The sequence below is a fragment of the Fundulus heteroclitus genome, chromosome 2 (genome assembly GCF_011125445.2).
Source record: "Fundulus heteroclitus isolate FHET01 chromosome 2, MU-UCD_Fhet_4.1, whole genome shotgun sequence".
Lineage (NCBI taxonomy): Eukaryota > Metazoa > Chordata > Actinopteri > Cyprinodontiformes > Fundulidae > Fundulus > Fundulus heteroclitus.
Genome location: NC_046362.1, coordinates 26,293,024 through 26,317,877, shown reverse-complemented (window position 1 = coordinate 26,317,877; position 24,854 = coordinate 26,293,024). Strand labels below are relative to the sequence as shown.

Sequence of the window (24,854 nt, the reverse complement as noted above, 5' to 3'; positions counted from 1 at the left end):
AGCCTATTACTCCTAATGGAAAAGAGCATGCGAGTTGGGTTGAAGGGGGGAATGATGGAGGGTTGAGGGGGTCGACGGGTTGGTGGTGGTGGGGGGTGGTACGCGGTATTCACCTGATGCCAAACCATACTATTATGACCCAATCCTTGTTGTATTTATTGGTGGGGAACACCAAGTGGTGCAGGAAGCTGTTATAACATTGTTTTTCCCTACTGTTAAAAAGCCTCTGTTCTAGTAAAACTCTGGGGGGCCCAAACTCCCTGCACCCTGTGCTTCTTTCCAGGGGAAAGCTGAGTCACTTCAGCCCCCTTGTTCTGTAACTCCCTTTATGTACAGTAAACTTTTATACTCGTTTGTTCCCTTTTTTATTTTGTTTATTTAATTATTCCGCTTTGAAGCTGAACATAGGAAAATTTAAAAAAAGCTACAGTGGGATAGGTATTTAACATGTCAACATTTTCTTCAGAAAATGCATTTCTAATGCAGTTATTGACGATAAACTCACACCACATGCCAAAAGCAACCCAAGTAATCCATGAATCCAAATAATAGCAAATCAGACAATAAATGAGGCGATAAAGTCGAATGATATAAGGAATTAGAATTGACCAGGCTTACTAAAATGTATTAAATAAAAATCCTTAAGGGAATCTCCCCTCTCTTTGCGCTGTTTTCCATAGATTTACATTTGGATTCAATCTGAGTGAGTTACTGGGCCATTCTAGCAGCTTTAATTTCTTTCCCTGAAAACAACTCAGCGTTTCAATTGTTAAAGCTATAGTTGGTAATCCTGCTCAGAAACACTTTTTGTTATACTGGGTAAAATCGCCCTGCCATCAATACATGACGTATTCAGAAAAAAAGAGGTTAAAAAATTCTATCTCTGTGGGAGCTACATGCTTGTAAAAACTCTGACCAATCATTGCCTTCACACTGAAGTACAGGGATTAGTCAAAGGTTTGGTCCTGCCCTCAACCCCTGTGTGCAGGCTGCACACTTCTAGTGTTTGTGTATCCGTTTAGCTTAGCGGTTAGCTCAGCGGTTAGCTTCGGTGTTAGCCGTTCATTGTAGCTCCACTGCTCTCACCGTTCATATTTATGAGAAGAGGAAGGCCTCAGTAGAAAGACATATTACCAGAGTGGATTTGGGAGATTTTTTTCACGCAATCACTCTGAGGAGGTAGCAGGTAAGACGGTCTTGCACATGCACAGTTATTAAAAAAGGGACCTGGGGAAACTTCCGGAAAAATCGGTAACTCTACCTTTAAGAATGATTTTTGTTTTGCACATCTTTCTTGTTTTTATAGCTCATCGGTTAGAAACAAAGAAACTGACTTTTACACATAGGGAACTGAATTGTTCAATACTTATTCCCTATGTTATTCAACTTTATTATACATTTCAAGCTATGGACTTATTTTTTTCATAATTTCTTGGCATTTGGGAATTCCTTTGGTTATTTGGTGTGAATTTAATTTTAATATAGAAAAATATATGTTGTGCAGTGGACTTTTATGATATGGTTTAAACACTTTCTAACATGGAGAAAGGTCAAATAAATGTAATATTCCTTCTTTTTAGTGGGTCAGGTTCTGACTTCTCATCATGTCATCAACACAACAGAGGGATATTTGATACACACGGATAAACAAGTATTACTTTACAGTGACAACAACAGAGAGCAGAAGGGAAAAGGAGGGAAAAAAGGGACCAAGATCATAACAAGGCCTAGCCAAGATGGATCTGTTGTCTGGGCGAGGACACTGCAGTGCAAACTTTCTAATTACAAATAGATTAGACCACTGTGATGTTGTTGTGTGGTCTCTGTGTAAACTCCCCCTATTTTGTTTTTCAGACTTGTGTGGATTCCTTTCTCCTTTGTTTGTCTTAAGGAAACCCAGGAATCTCTCTTGCCCTGGTGATCTGTATACAGCAAAAAGACATGTGGGTATGAGGATACCGGGAAGGCGTGCGTGCACACGTATCTTGAACTGGCGCTCATTGTTTGGCTTGTTTATCTATAAACTTAGGGTGCCAACAGAAGTTCCAGTCACTTTAGAACGTGAAGTGTTGTGTTCCACTGGCAGAACAGAGACCCACATTCACTGGGCACCCACCCTCTTCTGGCCTGCCTCTGACTTGGGAGGCTTGTATGCTGCTGCTGGTGCTGCTGATGTTGTTATTGTTGTTTTTCGTGCTGAGAACAGGAGTCTTGGCCAAAACACACTTCTGTTACAATAACAAGACCTGGAGGGCTCCAACACTGCTCTACACGGGGCTTTATTGGTACAGAGGAGCACCAACAGCAATGTCTGTGGACAATCAGCAACTAATTTGCAAAGGGAAGGGATGGGAGATCCGCCAGAGAGTGTTCTTTTACTTGGGCAACGGGTCTCTGTCATTGTTGGACCAGTGTTTCTTGTTCAAGTGCGTCACTGGCTACGACAAAAATCAACACTGAGATGTTTGACCCAGTTAGGAATATATGCAGGTAATGTTTTTTTAGGCATGCACTGCGTAGTGCATGGATTTTATCACCCCCCCCCCCCCCCAACACACACACACACACACACACACACACACACACACACACTTTTTGGCAAGCCCAGTAAATATCTATGAAAAAATTTGATTTAATTTATTTTAATGGGAGGAACACAGAGTAGCACAATCCTGAAAAATAATTGGTTCAGTAAGAATGTTTTTACAAAAATCTCTCCTTTAATTTGAATAGATTAAATAAGCAGGGAAAAGAATAACATGTAAAGTTATTTTTAATTATTTATTTTTTTCTAAAGGGACTTTATACATCATCCTATCTTGGAAGGTGTGCCTTGGGTATTGAAAAAGTTCAAGCAGGGAGACTCACCTCCCCCGGCACACCTGCTCAACTGATTGCCTCGTCAACCATCCGAGCACCAGCCAATTGCATCAGGACCTCATCCTTCCATTCAACAAGACTTTGCTTATAAGACACCTCACTTATGGATCCTCCTGCACTTCAGTTGAGCTTCGACTTAGCTCTCAAGCTTCATCTGACTATTTCTCCCCTACGGCCTCCACCACCAGGGTCCAGGGGGTGGGGGGAGAATTCACTAATCCTAATCCTAAAATGAACATCTAAGCTCATAGAAATTCGCAGCTTTCACTTCTTCTGCTGGAGACTGAGCGGCAAAGCACTTTTCTAATCTATGTCTATAAATCTCTCTAATTGCTTCTTTTTCATCTGTGTGAGTCTATCCAGATTGAAATAAAGTACATTTTTGTTAATCATCAAGTCTTGTCACATCTTCAAAACATGTTTATCACTACTGACACGCTCCCTTTCTGAGTAATGCAGATATACTTAGTTCAAAGGGAAGGCATTCATGGTGTTCTGCTGCATCATAACCTAGTACAATTGTTTTTTTGCTACACCACCATCACGTTTAAAAGTGACGCGATTGTAAACGTATTCAGGGGTCAAGTTTCACTCCCAGTTCCAAGCATTCAGTATCTTGAGGTGAGTGAAGCATCTGGATAGTGTAGCATTAGATTAAGTGATGTTAGTAATGCGTTGTTGCATTGTCGCTGAAGCAGTGGCGCGCATGCACAGTTTTTAATGGTATGCAAGAGCAGCAGCACTGACGATACAGCATTTTTAAACCTGCCTAAAAAAATGTTGAGGCAGGCTGGCCTATCTGGTGATCAGACTGTGTAGGTTACAGTATCAAATGCTTAGGAAGGTGACGTAGGAGTGTTATTTTCCCACGTCTTCTAACGCCATTGAAATTAAAGGCAGATGTTCATTAGTGTGACAGGGCAAGCCTAACGATTCATATAAACAAATGCAACAGACATGCTTTTTAATTTATGATTTACTTACTATGATTAATATTTTAAAGCGGGTAAGACAAGAAATCCCAATATTAGAGCAAGGCCGATGTGTTTTAGTTTTATTATTTAATCAGGAAGGGGCAACAAGAAAATAGCAACTTCCTATGGTTGATGTTTAAGAAGAGTAGCAAAGAATGGCCTTTTGAGGTCACAAAGTCTACAAAACAACCATTAGGTGCTATCTACATGCAAGAAACATCCTTCTCTGTGTAGAGTTTTCTAACATAACTTTCAAGGTTAGGTTTTTCAAAAACAAACACTCCAGGTTGATATGGCTTACACACAAAATGGATATTTGAAAAATATTCCTCATTCCTACTATTAAGTATGGTGGAAGATCCACGATGCCGTGGGACTGCTTCTCTTCTAAAGACCCTGAGAACCTAGTTAAAACGTACGGCAAGTACACATCAAACCTTTATTGGCAGACTTTCATATAGATCTTTACCAGTGATGCCCAAAGGTGTAAAGGGAGCTGTACACCTATAAAAAAAGAAAGAAAGAAAAAACTTGACTGTCCATAATATCTACAATACCAAATAGTCCCTTATGGTATTTTCCATTAAAATAAACTGAATATCTGATGAATGTGAATAATTGTTAGTCTTGGACTCCTGGTTTCTTGGTATTAAGAATATCTTCACATCGCCTTATAACGCTCATTGTCTTATTTTTGATGTTTCTTATAAAAAAAAAATAAAAAAACATGGGAGTTCCCTTTTTGTCCCTCAAAGGCCTGCACAATCAAAAATAGATTTTCTTAAATATATTTTACTCATTGTTAAAAATAAAATAAAATTGCAAAATGCATGTAAAATGTTATTCATATTTTTTTATATAATAGCTACATAATACCCCCAGCATTGTATCTATTATGAAAGAAATACTAGTCTATGTTTTGTTGAATGCATCCAATAGACAACTGAATCTTTAAAATTCTTACATTTTGTATCTCATTTATGCAGAGATAACTAATATTACACGAGTAAAATTTTTCATTGAGAGCACAGTCTTTGCTCAAGCTCCCACTTTCTACCAGGTTTCAGATTTTAGCTTCTTAGTTCCTGTGTAAAAGTGTGAATTTTTTCCTCACAGTGTTCAGGCACCTTTTTTTTTTAATATCCCTCAAGTCCAAATGCTGTAATTCTGAAACTGAAAGTTTATCCCATCACAGCTAAATACTGCATTTCAACTGTTTAACAGCTCAGATCAGATATTTGCTTTTAGTAACATAGACAGAATGTAGTTTAGCACTTTTTAATTTTGCAGATTAAGACAGTCTTTGGAGATCCCTGTGTGATTATTAAATCAGTGCACTGCAAAAAAGAAAAAAAGCTTACATCCAAACTTGTCTAAAATACTGTAGTTTGCTCATTTGATTTTTGACATGTTTCTTTCAAAGATTTTTATATTTTGTATTTGTTTACATCAGTATTTGTATAATAAGGAAACTGTCCTCGTTTGCTTTTCACTTAACGTGTAGTGGCATTACATGCAATAGAAGCACAAGTGAAAAAAATCTCAGTCGCCAAGGGCCTCTTGAAGACTGTTGCAGTCGCTCAAGCTTGTAATTAATGGCTGCGTACGCCAACATATTATTATGTAATACTGTAACATATTATTTTGTATACACATAAGTTAGAACAACTGCTTTTATGTTTGACAGATCGGTTATTGAGGCTGAGGGTTCAAAACTAGAATGTCAGTGGAACCCCTCGGACCCTTTTCATGACCCCCGCATATTGGGGAAAGCCCACTCATTCCATCAAGACTATTTATACAACTTCATGGAGAAAATTGGCCCGTAGCAGTTAGCTTTTCCATTTGTACCCCACAGTAAAAATGCTGTTACAGTGATTGGCCTTTTTACACCACCAAAAGCTCATGTGCCGTATTTACAGTAAGAAAATAAAGAGCAGGGGGATGTTGAGAGACAGAGAGGGGAGGGATGGAGAAAAAGGCTGATCAGGAAAGAGTGGGGTTTGACGGTTCCCCCAACACAAACACCTCCAGTGTTGATTTTTGTCATTTTCTTGGCCCTGTGAGGTACAGTAGCTGGTGGAACAGTAAGCTCTCACAAGGTTTTGTGTAACTGGCTGGTATGGTGTTGGAGGTGGTTTCCTTCTGCCTCAGAATGTGCCCCATCCGTCCTTCTGTGGCCTCTCTTGCCTTCTCTCACGTCTGCACTTTGCCTCATTCACTTATATGCCATTAATTCTCTTTTTCTTTCCTCAAAGCGAGATGAAAAAAAGCCAACAACAATGTACCTGGATCCATTTGTGCTTCTTGCTTCACCTACCGCCCAGCTGGCATCCATTGTTTGCAATTACTTGGAAGGCATGTGTTTGATAGCATGCGCGCTTGTATACGTGCAAACTTGCTTGTTCTTTTTTACTTTCATGCTGTTGTGTGTGTGTGTGTGTGTATGTGTGGCAGGCAGCAAATGTGTGTACACATCAGAATATAAACATATTCAGGGTATTTTATGATCAGCAGAAAAATCAGGCAGTATGAGAAAGCTGTGCAAGGTCCAAGGTCTTACCAAGACTGATTATTAAGAACAATCGATCAATATGCAGGCTAAGCCCTGGAGCAGGCTCAGCAGAAAAACATGGCACAAAAAAAGCAAAAGGAGGAAAGAAAATGTGGTCTGTACCAGTAGGGAGAGAAAAATCTGTCTTTACAATCCCCCTGTTTTGGCTTGCCAACTTTCTGCTGGCTGTTGGTAGTGCGGAAATGAGAGCGTGCTAGATTCTCCCCTCCCGAGAATAACACTAACCCCTCAAAGCTCAAATCAAACACACAATCCACGTCACAGGAAACCATTTTGAAGCGTAAAACCTCCCAATGGGAGCTCCATTTGAATGCTGCGGGTATGAGCTGCCTTGCCTGCCCCCTGCACCCCCCACCCCCCCACTCCCTCCCATTTTGCTCTCTCAAGGCTTCAACCACAATCTAACCCGAACCACACCACCTCTCAGACGACAAGACTCCCTTTCTATCACCCTGTCAATTTTCTTTTCACTAGATAGATAGATAGATAGATAGATAGATAGATAGATAGATAGATAGATAGATAGATAGATAGATAGATAGATAGATAGATAGATAGATAGATAGATAGATAGATAGATAGATAGATAGATAGATAGATAGATAGATAGAGACCAATTGATTACCCGTGGACATTAAAGGTTCCATTTCGTGTTTTTTTTATGCCTTCAACAGTCAACTATAGGCATATATATGATGAAATGTCACTTCAGGGTATTAATGTTTTCTGAAAATTTTTTTGTTTTTTTCTGTTGCAATTTTTCCAACCCAGAAGAAAGATGCTCACCTTCGCCACGGTGCCACCTCTCCCCACGTGCAGTCACCCTAGAGCATGATATCAATAAGGAGTAGTTGCTGTCAACGTGCAGATTAGGTGCTGAAAGAGCCACTTTGTCTAAACATTGAGAAGAAATGATTGCGCTCTGCCTCACATCACCCACTACTCTGGGTGCACTGCTCACTGGACAAGGGAGGCGCAGTCAAGTTAGGTACATCCTGGAGGGGGACGGGTAATGACCGCTCTACGTAGACATGAGATGACCCGCTCGTTTTCAAGGACAGAGAGGGGCTGCTGCTCAGAGAGCTGAATTCACCAGGATTACTCAGACATACATGACTCAAGCAACACACCACTTTGACTATGATTTTGATGAAGGAATGGAATCAATACATTTTTTAAAACTCCAAAAAGTTGATGTTGCATGATAGAGGGCCTTTCACATGTTTCATGGAGAAGGAGATATGACGACTGGTTGCCTAAAAGTATTAATGGTGCAAAAAACACAACAGGTCTCTTTATAGCTTTTCTTTATAGTCATTTCTTTTATAGTCCAAATAAGTGACTTCACGGTCAAAAACAAGCCCAAAAAGCCTGCGAGTCACGAAATTTACAAGCGACTTCAGAAAGAAAACAAGCCCAAGTTGTTTGTAATACACAGACTTGGCAACACTGCTGTTATGTTCCGCTACATTTTCTTTGTCTTCTTCTTCTTCTTCTTAAGTTCTTTTTGGCAACAACTTGGTGCAGTACTGCCTCCATCCATCCATTTTCTAGCACGTCTATCCCTTGTGGAGTCACAAGGGGTGCTGGTGCCTACCTCCAGCTGTCAATGAGCGAGAGGAGTGCCGCCACCAACCATAATCAAACTCACTCGGTCTGGGAGGCACAATTTGGCAAAAAATAAATAAAATAAATTACTCCAGTATAGATAACCAAAACTTCTACTTAAGCAGGGTAACAAAGTATTTTTACTTTGTTACTCAACACCTCTGGTTGTGATATATGGACCTTAGCAAAACTCTGAGTTATCTTGGAAACCAAACAAATTGTCGTGTTTTGCATATTTGTTGTGTGAAGAAAACGGGCAAAATTTACTAATTTGATCCCGTTTGTCTCAAGTCAATTCTCATGCTACTAATGGCTCTCTTAATCTTCCCGTTCATGGGTCAAACCGAAACTACAAGATCTTTTGCCCAGTTCTGCTCTCCTCTCTAGACTATTGCTTCTCCTTCCCACCTTTTCCTCTTTTTTGCTTTGCAGCTGAAACAGTGAGGTCCAGAGGGCATACGACAGGTAATCACAGGAGTTTTTATTGGCTCTCCACACTAAGTCCTCTATTGTAAGGCCCCCTTTACCTTTCTTGTAGCGTGAGAAACAGAAACATCCTCCATCACCTGAAGGTCCCTGCATCCATCAAGCCCAGACTAGCTGAGCTCAGTCTGACAAGCCAAGGCCAAAAAGCTGGCTTCAGTTTGATGAACTCAGGCCATACAAGTCAAGCGCCATCTCCTGAACTCTGGCCAGGCCAGTGGCAGCCAGACAGTCAGATTCAGGTCACACCCGTTGAGTGCCCATTCTCTGAACAAGTCCATATCCTCCAGTGGTCATGCTACACCTGTTAAGTCAAACACTGTAAACCACTGTTTTTTTTTTTAATGAAAATAATTCAACATTTTGCTTGGTGAGATCAAGCCAGGAAAAGCGTAAACGTCAATGTTCTTCTATTGAAGCCATTCTTGTTGTTTTTATGTATGCTTGTACTTACTGTGACACTAAGACAAAATGTTTCATTATGTATCAGAAAGTAATATATCGAAACCTATTACTATGATGGACTGCAAAAACAAATCACCCACCCTGACCAAAAAGTCAAGGTGAGTGTTGCCACCATAATGTTTGAAGTATGGTGTTCTTTTGGAGACGGGCTGTGTTATTTTGGTGCCAAATGTAATTTGTCCAATTGCAGCTTTGGGAGATTTAATCCAGGCCTTCGACGTTTTCTTTGGGAAGAAAAGGCTTCTGACTTTTATCCCCACTCCTTAGTAGATATATAATGAATACAGAAGATTTGTCACATAAAATAATCACTATTCTCCAGAAAGCCCTGTAGCTTCTGCAGTTCCCTAAAAAGGCTATAAACACTTCTACACATACACCCTAGACCGGTCAACAGTCCAAAGCAGGGCAACAAAGACACAGGACCCACACCTAAGGGCCATTTAGATACCAATTAACCTAACAGTCATCTTTTTGGACATTGAGAGGAAGCCAGAGAACCCACTCATGCAGGTCTGGAGAACATGCATGCAGAACGCATATTTCTGTATCAAATTCCATGGTGGGATTTGAACCTAGGACCTTTGTGCTGCAAGGCCCCAAAGGTAGCAATAGTGCTACCAAATGCACCGCTGTGCAGCCCCATTTCAAGTTTAAAGTGATCTTAACAATCAATATGATAAGAAAGAAAGGCTAGACCCTTTACAAAAACCTGGCCTTTTAACATTGGTGTCTAGGCTTTTTTAACCCATCCCCCTTTTTTTCATTCAATCAATCTTCTCAGTCTTACAGTACAGATCATAAACAACATGAATGACCAAGCTGTGCTGGTGTTTTTTTTTTGTTTTTTTTTTATAAAGGCAATAAAATCCAGGCATAACTTCAGCACCCCTGTCGTTTGACAGTAAGAAGCAATGTGGAGCCGGATTCCTGTGTTACAGTGCAAACCACAGCATTCTCAGACCATGAAGAATCTGCCTTCTTCTTTGCAAGTACTGTCCTAGTTCCATGCCCATATGCACGGGCCACATCTTGCATTGTCTGTCAGATAATCACCCTCAAGGCATGTTTCCTCGGGTCATATAAAAATTTTGATTATCCCAATGTCATTGTGCAGAACAGGAGAAATAAACAAAAGCGCCGGTAAAAGAACATAAGAGCTCATTGATCCAAGGAAATGAATGCACCCAATCTCAGAGGCTCATTGTTCCCATGATCTCTCCTCTGAAGTGTGTTTCAAGTCGGTGTGACCTGCGGGCAGGAGCAGAGGGGGTGATAGACCTGCTCATCTCTTCAACTCACCTTTCCCCCGTGCAGCAGCTGGACTGCTGTGCAGGTACACCAAGCGCTGAGACCAGTCCGGACTTCCAAGAAGTTCAGCATCAGGGATCAGTCTGTGTTATTGACTTGGCAAAGACTCCCGCCAGTATGATTCCACTGGAGAGGGGTTCACTGACAAGTGCACACATGTGCATGTGTGCAGACCGGAGCTAAGTGCTTTGTTGTCCAGATGGGTGGCCAGGCCCCAGTTGAATTTTGTTGAGCTGAACTCATTTTCTCCTCTTTTCTGACATGCACGCATACTGTACAGATTAAGCCAGCTGCCTTCTATTCCTTCGCTCCTTCTCGTGTATGTATCACTGTTATCAAGTTATTTAAAATTAAAATTTATGTTCTCGAACAGCTGGCAGGAACAGGGGCCACCCACTCTGTAGAGAATTAGCTTGTCAGCAGAAATGTAGAGTCAAAATATATATTCTTCCTTTTCACACAAAAGCCTGATGACCCTGTAATCTCTCGGTAATTGCGAACAAATTTTTGACTGTCAACTACCAGTTGGCTGAAAACGTCTATTTAATTTACAATGCATCTCAACTATCATGAAACTGGGAGATGTTACATAAATATGTCAAATTAAAAAGCTGTTTTTGTCTCATAACCTAAAATCTATTATAAATGCTAATTTCTAGGTTGTTTTTGTGTACATCTGCTGTATTCTGAATTATTCTGTTACCTTTGCAGTGGCCTGCAAAAGTATTCAGGCCCCCCCCTCCCCTCTGGTACTTTTCATGTTTTGTTGCCTCACAAGCTGCAAATAAAATGGATTGCCTGACAGTTTGCACCACTTAATTTTACGGAACATGCCTGCAACTTTGAAGACATTAGTTGTTTCACTAAATATGGGACTGTTGAAGGTAATTGGTTGCACCAGAACTTTCTAGGGATATAGCAAAGGGTGTGGATGCATATCCACATGCCAATTTTCAGTGTTTATATATATATATATATATATATATATATATATATATATATATATATATATATATATGTGTGTGTGTGTGTGTGTGTGTGTGTGTGTGTGTGTGTGTGTGTGTGTAAAGACTGTTGAGTGCAGGTTGACCATTTCAAAAAAGATTTAAATTGAACATTGCAGGTTAGAATCCAACTAAGATAAAAAGCCAAGAGATTTAATACTTATGCAAGGCAGATATGCATATCTTCTTTTTTCCATTTTAGAGTCACGAGGAATGGTAGTTGGTTAACAATTTGCATTTTAGCAAACCAGTTCATGTTTGTTGTGTCTCCTACATGGGTAAATGGGTACACTGAAAACCAAACTTCTGTTGCCATTCTTCATGCCAAAAACGCTCAATTTGACACAACAATAGCTGTGCAAGGTTGTCTGACCCGAGTCGTGGATGACTGCAGGTGCTACTGCTTTTCTGATTAACACCCTTCTTGATTTTTTTTTTTTTTTCATTTTTGGATGAGAGATTAATGATCAGTGAGATATTAGATGTTTATCTAGAATACAAAATCCTGATTAAATATATTGAAATGTGCTGTAGTAGTAATAGGATGAAATGTGAAAAAGTTCAAGCCATTCATACTTTTGCTTGGCACCTCTTTATATTACTGCAGAGCTGCAGTAGAAAGACAGAATAAACTTAATTTTCTTGTGCAGGTCAAGCTAAAAAAGGCCTCAAATTTAGCCAACTCTTCTTTCTCAACATTACAAAATAGTTTTTAAACTGTATTACATATTGATTCATTTCCATCCAAGTAACGATACAGCCAGTTGATGTTTTCTGCTGTGCACTCCTTCAGTTGTTGCTCCTGGCTCCGGTCCAGCGCGCACACAGTAGTGAGTGCAGTCGGGGCCCTGCACAGAGGGGCCATATCATGGTAATTTTCTGCATGCGTGAGTGGTTCACAAGAAGCAATGAATAAAATCATACAAACATCCCCTTGTGTGCGCACAAATACTGAAAATAACTTTTAAAGATGCATGCAGAACACGGACCCACACTGGAACAGCCGTGCACAAACACACACGCATGCACATGTATGGACACACTTATGGGGTGACAGAGTGCAGCGGCTGAGCTCAGATGAACCAACGGCAACCTGGGGAAGGAGGAATGCGTATGGCGATAGTCCAAGAGAGGCTGTCAGAATCCTCAGCAGGCAATCCCGGTTGTCTTAGTGAACACAAGTGAGTGTGTGGGAGTCTGTGCATCTGCACAAGAGGCTGGTAGGGTTAGTAAAGGTCTTACTGTATGAGTAAGAGTCATTTTACAGACGGATGACAATAAAACGTGCTTAAATCTTTACGTTTGTCCTTACTCTCTTGTTAAAAATGTGTATTGGTCAACTTGGGACAGTCTGTCTTGCATAAAGTGAACTCTAACAGCTACGAGATGCAGACGACCATCTGTGGGCACAGACTTTTAAAGAGGAGATCTGCAGCCTCCCTCAGCTAGAGAGAGGCAGACTGTACCGCTCACTGTACCGCTGCTCATCCCAAAAATACAAAATGATGTCATGCAGATTCCAAAAGTGGACTGCAGTGACAGAAACGGGGTCATGTGTGCACTCTACTAATGCACAGCTGAAGGAGGAGGGAGAGAGAGAAAAAAAAAGATAGAAGAGCAAGGATGGGAAGGAGGAGAGTGAAGCACAGTTTAAAATATTCAACCCCCCTTCCATTAACTCACCATGTAGGGATGAGAACACGACCTGCACTGTACGTCTCAAGGGAAAGCGAAAGGCGATGGGGCTGGGGAGTGGGGGGGGGGGGGGGGGGGGGGTAGCACTGTGGGATCAGACTTGTTTTATCCAGTAGCCCTTAAATCCAGCTCAGCATTTTCTCAGTGATGTCATCTCACTCCCTCGCCTCCTGCTTCCTCACTGCGGCCTTCCCGAGCTTTCTGCATCTCGCACGAAACAAGCTCACGCTTCCTCTCCTCTGCAATTATACAACGTGCGGTGCATTACAATATAGTGGCATTCGGCAAACAGAGATCAAATCTAAATCAGGAGCTGCCCGCGCTCCTTTTTTTTTTTTGAGTTCGGATGAAGTAGGAAGAGCATGGCACGGCTGCTTCCTTCGACAGACAACGCTGCATAAACAAAACGCGGGTACAAAATGAGACTATTTTGGTGTCAAATGCTTTTTATGCGGCGAGAAAAGGCATAAGGGTGATAAGGCATATATTCACTGAATCGTGCAAGACATGGTGATGTTTCATACCTAGTTTTGAGTAAAGCTTCATCTTTATCTCCAGAGTGTGACCGCTACTCTGAGCTCTGCCCCACTAAACAGTGAGAGGGATGCTCTGCAGAAGGCATGCTTAGTGACCTAGACTACCAATCACTGGCGTATATTCACCAAGAAAATGAGTCATGGTTTTAAACTTTATTGGGTTTTTTTGGAGGTTTTTCACAGCTCTAATGGCTCGCTTTTTAACACAGTAGGCTGATAGGAAGGGGGGTGGAAGAGAGGGAGAGACATGCGGCAAAGAACCGCGGGTCAGAGTCGAGCCCTGGTCGACCGTGTCGAGGACTAAGGCCTCCGTACATGGGTCGCTCTACCCACTGCGCCACCAGCGCGCCCTCATGTTTTTAAACTTAAAAAATGTAATACTCATAAAAATGGGACAAGAATTTATATCCAAACCCTCTGAAGCAATACATTGTACAACTGAATTTCACTGTTTATTGTGGAGCTGCAAATCCTCTGGGGTATGTTTCCAAAAGATATTTTTTTCCCATTGTTCTTTGCAAAATACTTAAAATTACATATAATACTTTATAGATTTGTTGGTATTGGAGCTTTATTTTTAGAGCATATTCTTTACAAACCCCGAGTTTAGCTTGAAAGAGTGAGAGTTCAGTAACCATTTAGCTTCATAAGTGTTTTCTGGTCAAACCTCTTTGATGACAGAAGGAACTCAGCAGCTTTGACAACTGGATTTAGAAATTTGCAAAACAGTAATAATGTGAAGTGGTAATTAAAGACAAAAACAAATTTCAATCCTCGTGCTTTTAAGGAATTGAGTTTAAATTTCTATTTTTGTTTGTTTGCCACTCTTTTAGCCATGTTGCATCTAACCATTTTACATCCAAATTCAGCATAGTAATTTATATATGCTATAAACCGTAAAAAATATATTTTGATTCATACATTAAACTTTGTAGAATATTTCAATAACATTATAAGGGGCAATGTGTAAGAGGAAAGGGGTCTTCATCGTCCATATTAGATTTGTGGAAACGTGCGTCTGTAAGCTGTATGACTGAATCACAACCTCATGGTATATTTTTTAGTCATCTTACAGCTTTAAACAACTGTTTAAAAAAATAAAAACAAATTAATAATACTTTTAACCTTAAAGGTTTTCAAAAGTAATAAAATGAAAAAAATGTATGTACATCATTGTTAATATTTTGCAAATCAGTTTAGGCATGGACAATTTTCTTTATTGGAGACGTGTGTGTTCGTGTTGGGGTACACCGAATAGATGCTCGCCCAGGTTGGCATTAACAGAAGAAATGTTATAACATTAACATAATATATTCTGCAAGAACAAACAACTGCAAATTTAAAGCATCTTTGTAACTATTAAGCTTAATTAGCCAGATTTATCTGGCCGGTGGCTTATATTCTCAGAAAAACTGAAAACTACTTCTTACATTGTTTAAAAAAAAATGCTTTTCCAACACTGACAAATTTGATTCATATAAATATTTATATCTGTTATGACCAGAGTTCTGGGTTGCAGTAAATGTAATAAACATTAGATTATGCCGTGGAAAGATAAGAGCCCATAGAAAAACCTCACGGCCAAGAGGAAAACATGTGACTCTAAAAAAAGATAGGATCATGATATTTCTGGTAAAAAAGACAAAAAACAAACTTAACAAACAAAAATAGTTTTGCACTTCATAGAGTTTTTGACAAATTTTGCAGATGAATCCTGAGACAAACACAGACTGCTTTTTCTTAGTGAAAAAGCAGTGAGATGAATAACCTCCTAATGAGATTTAAATTTGTGTCATCATCTGTTTCCAATCTGTGGGAGCATTAGAAGAAAGTTCTTGACAAAACTGAAACAGTGTTCCTTCTTTGGAATCTGTAATGTATAGCAATTGTAGTATTGAAAAGAAGTGAGTTCGGCTTCAGACACCCCGACTTTAAAACCAACACCAAACTTAAGCTCGTAAAAACATTTACATCGATTTCAACAACCTAAAGCATAACACCTCTGTAATTTTCTGACACATCAATACCCCTTTAAATGCTGTTACAATGTGTCCCCTTAAAACCACAAACTTTAAATGTGTGTTACTGTGATTTGATAGTACAACAAACGAGCACAATTGTAAACTATTAGTTTACTCTGAGTGAACAAATGTGAACATGAAGACCAAAGAACACCTCAGAGAGGTCAGGGATGAAGCTGTAGAGACCTTTAAAGCAGAAGCACTGAGTACTGTTTAATAACTTACCTGAAAATGGAAGGAGTATGGCAAAGTGGAAGGATCTGTTGGCAGGACAACTACAGTTTGTGCATTCAACAAATCCGAATGAAGAAAAACATTAGTTTTGATTGTAGTTTCTTATAGGTTATGCACAGAACACAACACGTGGAAGAAGGTGCACTGTTCAGATGAGACCAAGATAGAACGTTTTGCTCTCCTTGTAAAACGCCGTGAATGGCATAAAACGAACATTGCACATCATCCCAACGAAGAGACATGATGGTGGATAAAGCTAAATGCAGGCCGGTCCAGGCGGAAAACCTGTTAGAGGCATCAAATTCCTTCAAATTGGAGCTATAGGTTATCTTCCAGTGGGACAACAACCCTCGACATGCAATCAAAGCTACAATGGATCACATTTTATATGTGGCCATGTCAAGGTCCAGACCTGAACGGTGAAACCGTGGTAGGACATGAAAACTTCTATTCATGGATGCTCTCCATCCAATCTGAGTCATTTTGCAAACAATAATGGGCAAAAATTTTAATTCTCCAGAAATGCTTGCCCCTCTGACCGCACCAAAATGTGGCTGTACAAATGATTTTTCTCAATGGGTCTGAAGTAGAAACTGAAAGTCATGTATGGTTTTCCTGTCCGTTCACAAATTCCCCAATTTTGTGCTGTTTGTCACATTAAACTCAAGCAAAACCCATTCAAATTTGCAGTTTTAATGTGACAAATTGTGTAAATGTCCAATTGGTATGTTTCATTTCTACGTGTTTTGAGCACATCTCTGCTTTTGTGAGGCTTACTCGCTACACCAAATTGTTTTCCTTTTCTTTACTCAGCCTCAGTCCTGTTTGGCCAAGAGATTAAATCATTAATGAATGATGGTCTGAGAAAACCTGTAGAATCTATTTATTTCACAAAGCACTAAAATAATCCACGCAAAGCGCTACATAACCAGAACTCCCAACACGTTCAAAATAAAAAAAAAAAGTGATTTAATCATGAGTTTAATGAGAAACAATTGTGTTAGGTACGTATGTGTTGCTGGTTTTAAGAGGAACAGGGTATCCCCAGCACAAAGAACAAGAGGACAACAGGGAAAGATTATGGCTTGGCAAACATCAGACCTTGATTTTCCAACTTTCATAAAGGGGTTCATTCAGGCCAGGAGGTGAGAAACAAAAGGAATGTGGTCGCCTTTCTTAGTTGGTTGTTCAGGCGTTTGTCCGCAGTTGAAAACTAAGCAATGAAAGAGATGGTGGAGAAAAAAAAAAAAAAGAAAGTGAGCAGAGAGAAAAGGAATATTGTGATGGTGAAACTAGAAGTTGTATTTGTTCAAAATCTGATTGCCTTAGAGTGGGGGTGGGGGGGGGGGACAATGGGCCAACAGGATCAATATTGACATTCTCCTTAGTGATAGATGAGTTGGCTGGATGAGGTCAGGGACAGGACCTTTCCGTTAGCCAGCCGGCATTAGCGGTCATGGCTGGGGGACACTTACTGTAACTTTGGCGTCTCAGCATAATGGAGGGTCTGAGCGAGCCCAGAAGAGGTCTCCCCACCCTCTACTTTATGGGCTTTATTACGGTAAGAGAACTCAGTCCTCCACTGGCCCGATTCAAAACACAGATCATTACTTTGTCAAAACAGCTACCAGACCACATTGGCACTTGCAAAGGCCAGCTTGCACTGCAAACAGCATCTCGAAGCGCCAGATTCTCGGCATGGCAGCCATAACGGAGCAGGAGGTAAGCAGAGTGCTTTTGGAAAGGTGACAGTTTAGTAGTTCTTATTAAAACAACTGTAATATTTAAACACATACGCACACAAACATTGGAAACAGACTTTATTCATGGTTATGGCAGTAGCTGCTACCACAAAATAGAATGATGTCACTACAAACTGCACATATCTACTTTCTGAAAGAATATCCCATCTTTATCTTAACAAGGTAATTAATCCTAAACAAACTAATAGAAGAGGCCGACATGTAGGTGTTCAGGCAGTTTGATCCAACCATCCGGGAGCATATATGCTGCTTTCTGGTGTGGCTACGGATAAAGTATCTCGTAGAAACGAAGAGAACAGGGGCAACAGGGGTGACAAATGAGAGGGATACTTTCACGTAAAAAGAAACCAATATGGCGTATTTAAGGGAAGAACATGAGGACGAGAACAAGGTTATCTGAGGTGATAAACAATGTGTGTGGTGGGCTGGTTTCATTAAAAACGAAGTCTAGCTGCTCTCTTCCTGCTCCAATTCTTTTTTTGTCTTTGGTTTTGTGTTAGACTCCCGCCTCACAAACACACCGAACACATGTGTGCCATATCCCACACACACACACTTGCTCTTTCACTACATCCTCATGTTTCAGCAGAGAAATAAAAATGACATCACAGGGGTCACATTTCAAATCAATCGTTGCCCCCCCCCTCCCCTGTGCTTCAGAGTCCAAACCACTCTGTGACCCCTCCTCTCCTGGGGTCGAGTTTCTGCCTCTGCTTCTCGTCCTCCATGAACTTCTCCTGCATCTCTTCCATGGAACCCTCCGCCGGCGTCCGGTCCTTTTCCAGGAAGATGTCAGGGAAGGTGAATGTCTGGCCTTGTGCCTGATGGGCAGAAATAAAACAAGCTTTTTTTTAATGTTTTGCATTTTGACTTAAGAGTTACACTTCACTTTTCTACTGAATTGTCAATTAATGAAATACAAGCAAGAGAAATTTGATCCCTATCTATCAGGAGGCTATTTCTGCTATATTCTTCTTCCAGTTACACAAATACTCTCTTTATACCATATATGGCAATGAACATCTCCAACGCTCTCCCACATTTATTCTCTCATCTCTCTCTATTTCTCTGGTCCTGATTTATTCAGAGGGAAAGGATGGTATCCATTATTTATTCCATACCAACCCATCTCTGGCCATAGCTAATGCATTACTGGTCCAACTGTAGTCCGTGTCAGGGTGCTATAGAGTACAGTACACACGCACACAAAGAATGCTAAATAAAAGATAAGGGGTCACACAGTGCAGGTATGCACACCAGTCTATTGTATCACTCTCAGTTTCTTCCAAGGACACTTGGCAACAAGAGCTAAACTGACAATTCATCATTCACACAGCAGCCCTATAAAAGTGTACAGACCCATGTTCGTTTTTGTGACAGAAGCAAAAAGAGTCTATGCTAAATGATTAAACTTGTTTTCCCTTCTCATAAAAATTATCCAGTACAATTCACCCGAGGAACAAGTCTGTTGTGAAGGGGATGTAAAAGTTTAAAAAGGTGCTACAACCTGGTTGCATAACTTTGCACACGTATGAAATAATGTTTTGTTGAAACACCTCCTGATTCAGCATTCAGTCTTCTTGAGTTCATACCCGCAGTCAGTTATATTGTGGTCAGAGGCAGGTTAGCTGTGGAACATTGAAAGAAGGAGTAGACACTGCTGCATTTTAGCTGCCGCTACTCTGTGCGGGTCTTAGTATCCACATCTGGAAATCATCATCTCTCTGACAGAGAAACTGACGACCGAACAATCCTGAGCCCTCTGATTTCATCGCTCACCAGCTGCCTCTCAGCTAGAGGCGGCTGTCACCGCTAGCTAGCCGGAAACCTTTCAGCTAAAACCTGGCCTCAGTTAGCCTGCTCAGTTGGTTGTACTACTCATCATTCCATGAGCTGTTATCTTGGTCCACCCCCTCCGGGTCGGAATCCCGTTGCCACAAAGCTCCAAGACATTTCAGGTTGAACAAAGCCATCACACTAACCGCTAAAAGCTAACACTGCTCTACAAATCTAGACCGATGTCATAATGTAATACACCGCTACTGAGCTGCGGACGTTTAACAACTGGATCATCCCATGGCACATCTCAACCATCAAACAACTCAGATTCCAATGTCAGCCACCATACATTCCTAACTTAAACATTGTCCCAGACTGATGTATTTTCTGTTTTAAATCAGGTTTGTCCTTGTGGCTACATCTATCTCCAGGACGCACGCAGTACAGGTCATGGTGGTCTTCTGGTTGTCCCAACTGTCTTTAACTTTACTAAGACTCTCCACTTTGGAATGCTTGTCATTCAAAAGTAAGGCTCCTATCTCTAGCACATTTCTCTTCATCTAATGACCACCAAAGTCAAACTCTAAATTCACTATAGACTAATCTAATCTTCTATCTAGACTCAGCCACACATCTTCTAAGCTGAGTCCCTCATCCAATTCACCTCACCAGACTGCTGCCCTACAGCCTCTCTGTCTCTCAGCAGGAGATTCTCAACATCATCCAGGGGCTGAAACTGACCACTTGTGCTCTTGATTCCGTCACCTCTGCTTTAGTCAAGACAAACATCCTAGCTCATAAACCAGACAGAATATTTGTCCTATGGAAAATCCACACTCAGGACTCAAACTGCAGAGTTTCAGGCCACACACAACCACAGGTCATCGAGGATCTGTACTTGGACTCTCCCTCTTCAATGTCTACATACTTTCCCTATGCAAATGAGTATCATATCATTGTTACGCAGATGACACTCAACTTTACATAAAAATTGAATCCTGCCCATCGCCTGTTCCATGATCCACCACAACCCCAGGGTCTACACTCACACCCTACCTAAAACATACAATCAAGAATGAACCCTAACTTCCTGCAACTAAACTACTCAAACTACAATTTTAATTGTCTGGTCAGGACATCCCCCACCCCTCTTCCGTCATCAGCCTTGGTGTCCAGTTTGACCCCAACCTCACTTTCAACACCCACATTAAGCATCTCTGCAAGAACTCGTTCTTCCACCTCAATCATTTTGCTAGCCCCTGTCCATCACTCACCCTCCATGACACTGAAAAACTTGTCCATGCTTTCACCTCATCAAGGTTGACTACATCAGTCAGGAGAGGGGTATAAAATTAAAATTGTAAAAATGAGACCACAGTGACATTCGCAAAAAAATGTTTTTCTAAAGACTATTTGAAAGCTAAAGCAAGAATTGTCAGAGATGAATACAGCAACACTTGAGAAGATGCAGAAACAATGCAACTACATAGCATTATAAACATAGTAACAATCTGATGTATTCTCTGTATGTCTAGGCTATGGAGTAGGTGGCAAAACAGACTTCTATTATTCAGAAGATTTGGATGTTGGAGGTTGAAATCTCTCAAACAACCTCACTAGCCTGCTATCACCTTTGAGGAGAACATGTTCAGGGGCCTGATTTATATAAAGCTTTCATACGCACAAAATGGGGCCTGACACCTCTGTACCCCACTTTTTATGGCAAAAGGTGAATCTATATAAAAACAAAAAATATATATCTATATATTTTTTTTAGACTTGACGGGAAAATGTTCGGTCCTCGTGGCAACTCTGACCCATGCGTATGCTAAATTTGAAGACAGGAGAAATTGGCAACGCATATGGTAAATGGACTCAGCACATAGGGAGCAACGTCGGCATTCATTTCCTATGGAACTTATGTGATGAGGAGACAATCGCTTGCCATCATCTTCATCTTTTTCAGTCACAGACTGCTTTGAAAATATCAAAAGCCCTCCGATTTCATAACAAAAAAAATGTCCGGCAATTTGAAAAGCTGGCATTGCTGTTGCGTCCCATGTGTTGGGTTTTCACCACAGTGTCGATAAAAGTCATTACTCGTCCTTTGTCGCTTCCTGTGTGTAGAGCCCAAAAACGCTGAATTACAGCCAAAGTGCATGATGGTTCCTCTCAAATATTCAATTTCTTTCTTTGTTCCTTTATCATTGTGGGGGGAACCTCTCATTCCTCCATGTCTTCCTCCATACTCAGAATGTTGATCTCAATGCACACCATCATAGAAGTTTCAACATGGAGCATGGTGTGAGGCTGTTATCCGATGTTTACAACAGCAATTAAGTTTACATTTTAACAAGTTCTTTTAATGTGCTTTGACATCTGATTTACTCATTTAATAAACTCTTCTGTGAACCTTTTCACAGTGTCTTTGCTTTTCTCCGTGGTTGCCATTTCACCATGAAAAAAAAAAAAAAAAAAAAAAGAAATTCAGCTGACCCATGTTTAATACACATCAGCATTTATGAGGTACTTTACTCGCCCATATTCAACCATAAATGGTCATTGCAGAGGGCAAAACATGAGGCGGGACCTAATATGCAAACGTTCAGGTGCAGTAATGATCTATAAAGGAAAATTGCATGCTGGTGTGAGTGCGCATTTTTAAAAAAAAAAAAAACGTTCTTTTCTGGTGGGCTTTTTTTTAAGCATTTACTTTACCAGCAAGATGTTACTGAGGTTACAAAACGTATTTTTCAAGGGAGTCTGGTCAAAATAAGCTGCAGAAGTAAATGAAGTTAGATAGTTACACAAAAAAAATTATCTGAATCACAAGAATATGAAATTGAAAAGACAAAACTGTAAACAAGTTAAGCTAAAATCTTCTCAGTATTAATTTAAAAACTCTTAAAGATATTGTCTCAATTTCCAGTCATTCTGCAATATATTCCATGCAAAAGGTGCAGAATAAGCAAACACATTTATTATCTATTTCAGAATGGGCAAATGTAACTAAAAGCAACAAAAACAGTAAGGAACAGTTATTTTCGGTGCAATCAGGTTACATATGTACAAATGCAGTAGTGCAAGTATAAAAACGAGCCCGGACTGTTCCGTCTAGAGGCCAGAGCAGGCCATCCTACATGAGAGAATAACTCACAATGATTATATATATATATATATATATATATATATATATATATATATATATATATATATATATATATATATATATATAAACATTATGAAAATGAAAAAACCTAACTTTAGCATTGGCTACTTCATAGGTTTCTAAACACGTGGGTTAAATGTGAGGGAGTTATTAATCAAGACACCGTGGCATTTTTGCTTGTGCACCACTACTCTAGAGAAGGCAGAGCCTGAAAAACTAAGGAAATGCAGTTCCCTCACTGTGGCCGAGGTCACGAGGGTAGTTGGTGACCACCAGTGGGGCAACAGGACTGTGGATGAGATTCGGCCTGGCGCATCCTGCTGTTGAAGCAAAGCTATGAGCATCTGGAGCAATGCACATGTGCAAACAAGGGAATTATTTTTCTTAGACGAAAACATAAGAGTGGAGAGAATTGCCAAGGCAGCGCGTTTCGTTGTAGTGAGCCTCATATTTAACAGTTAGCACTGGCACTTCCGTCTTTTTCTTCTTCTACGGCTTACGTTTAGCTTCCGGATAAACGAGTCCGACAACCGGCATCTCTCTACGGGGATGAGTCCGGCGTGTGGTTTTTGGAGGTACAGTGTGAGCAGTCAGATCACACCAGAGCATGGGGCTGTACAGTGTAAAAACAAATATCGTGAGCTGTGAAGTTTTAAATCCTGCGGTTTCGTCGTACAGTTTGAGCTGTATCCAATATTAAACCCCAAACGGTAAAAACTGAAACAGTATTAGGTCTGCTTAAATCTTCTGCAGACTGAACTGGACTTTCATTTGTCCTTTTTATTCCTGTGTCTCTACATAATGGCAAGTTTTTTCAATTTAGTTTTATTCATACAGGTATTCTCATTGAGATACAAGATCTCATTTTCAAGAGACTCATTTTGATGAAACAAAATAAAAAAATAAAAAATTTACAAACTTGGTAACAACACAAGTAAATAATACATTGCACTCAATCAAACAGGTGAGTAAAGTATGACTTAGAAAGAAGAGCAAGTGTAGAGTATTCCAAGTTGAAAGGGCAGAGTACGAAAAAGGCTTTTCCGACTTATGATCGTACTAATGGAACACTGAAGGAGAGGAAGTCCTGATAACGAAGTTTGTGGCTGGACTAAGTGGCTGGTGTAAGAAAAGGTAAAGTGGTAACAGTTCAAGGACAGATTTATAAATGAAAACGTACCAATGCATTAGTCTACGGATGGATAATGATGGCCAGTTCACCCGAGAATATAAATTACAGCGGCAAAAGATTTATGCCCTGTTATTAATGCTCCATGATAGACAGCAGCCAACATCTGCAGAGAGGTGGCAGGTTCATATACAGTAATCTAACAGAGACAAAATTAAACAAGATGCCTCCTTGCACTGAAAGAAAAGCACGATCAAATTCTAACTAAAAAACGCTAATTTTATCTTGAAATTCTTTACAACATTTTTAATATGTGATTTAAAAGAGAGCTTATTGTCAATTTCTATGCCAAGGTATTTGTTTCAACATACACTACTGGAGTAGCTGTCACTGGTTCTATGAAAGGAAGTACTTGTGGAATCTCTGGTTAGCAAATACCCTGACCTTTGTTTTAACAGCATTTAACTGCAGTGTTAATGCCCACAAATATTCCCGAAGTGATTAGAGATCACAAACATCGGAGTTCACACCAGCAGCTTCAACTTTATAGTGACAGTCAAATGTTCTGATGTGAGTCATAAATTTTTCAACAACTATGTAGTGGCCCACCACTATGAAATAAATTGCTTCAGTGAATGAATCTGTCAATCAACTTGAATATGTGAAATATTTGCTTGGGGTCAGTGTGTAGGCGTTAAAGAATGGTCTGGCTCTAATGTGAATGTTACTTTGTCTGTCTCCAACCCCCAAAATACCAAGAGAAACATGCATATAATTACGCACAGCATGGTTCAATTCCCAATGTGGAAGACAACACTAAGCTAACTCAGCCGAAGATGCAAAATGGAAAAAATGGAAAACCTTTTCTTTACTGTAGAAATATTTAAAGAGGCCCTGTACAATGCATTGGGTATTTTAGAAAGCAGTTCAAACGATGTTGGAAAATCAAGCAGTTCAAGCTGTGTGTGTGTGTATATATATATATATATATATATATATATATATATATATATATATATATATATATATATATATATATATATATATATATATATATATACACATACATACATACATATGTATGAGCCGGCTTACAATCCACTCCGTGAGGTGAATTTTTAATGTCCTATTTTTAATAATGCACCAGGTTAGTGTCCAAATAGCAGGTGTAGATATCTCAGGCCCCCACTGTTTTGTACCCTGGATCTTCTACCACCACATGTTTATG

At 40.1% G+C, this 24,854-nt stretch overlaps 1 protein-coding gene across 1 annotated transcript in view; it reads right to left on the bottom strand.

Moving 5' to 3' along the window:
• Positions 1-17,589: 17,589 nt before the first annotated feature.
• mrpl23 (mitochondrial ribosomal protein L23) overlaps positions 17,590-24,854 on the bottom strand; it is a 57,165-nt gene continuing 49,900 nt past the window's right edge. The window contains exon 5 of the mRNA XM_012853245.3: positions 17,590-18,370. Within this exon, the coding sequence (XP_012708699.3) occupies positions 18,206-18,370 (165 nt within the window). The 3' untranslated portion in view covers positions 17,590-18,205. The remainder of the gene's footprint in view (positions 18,371-24,854) is intronic.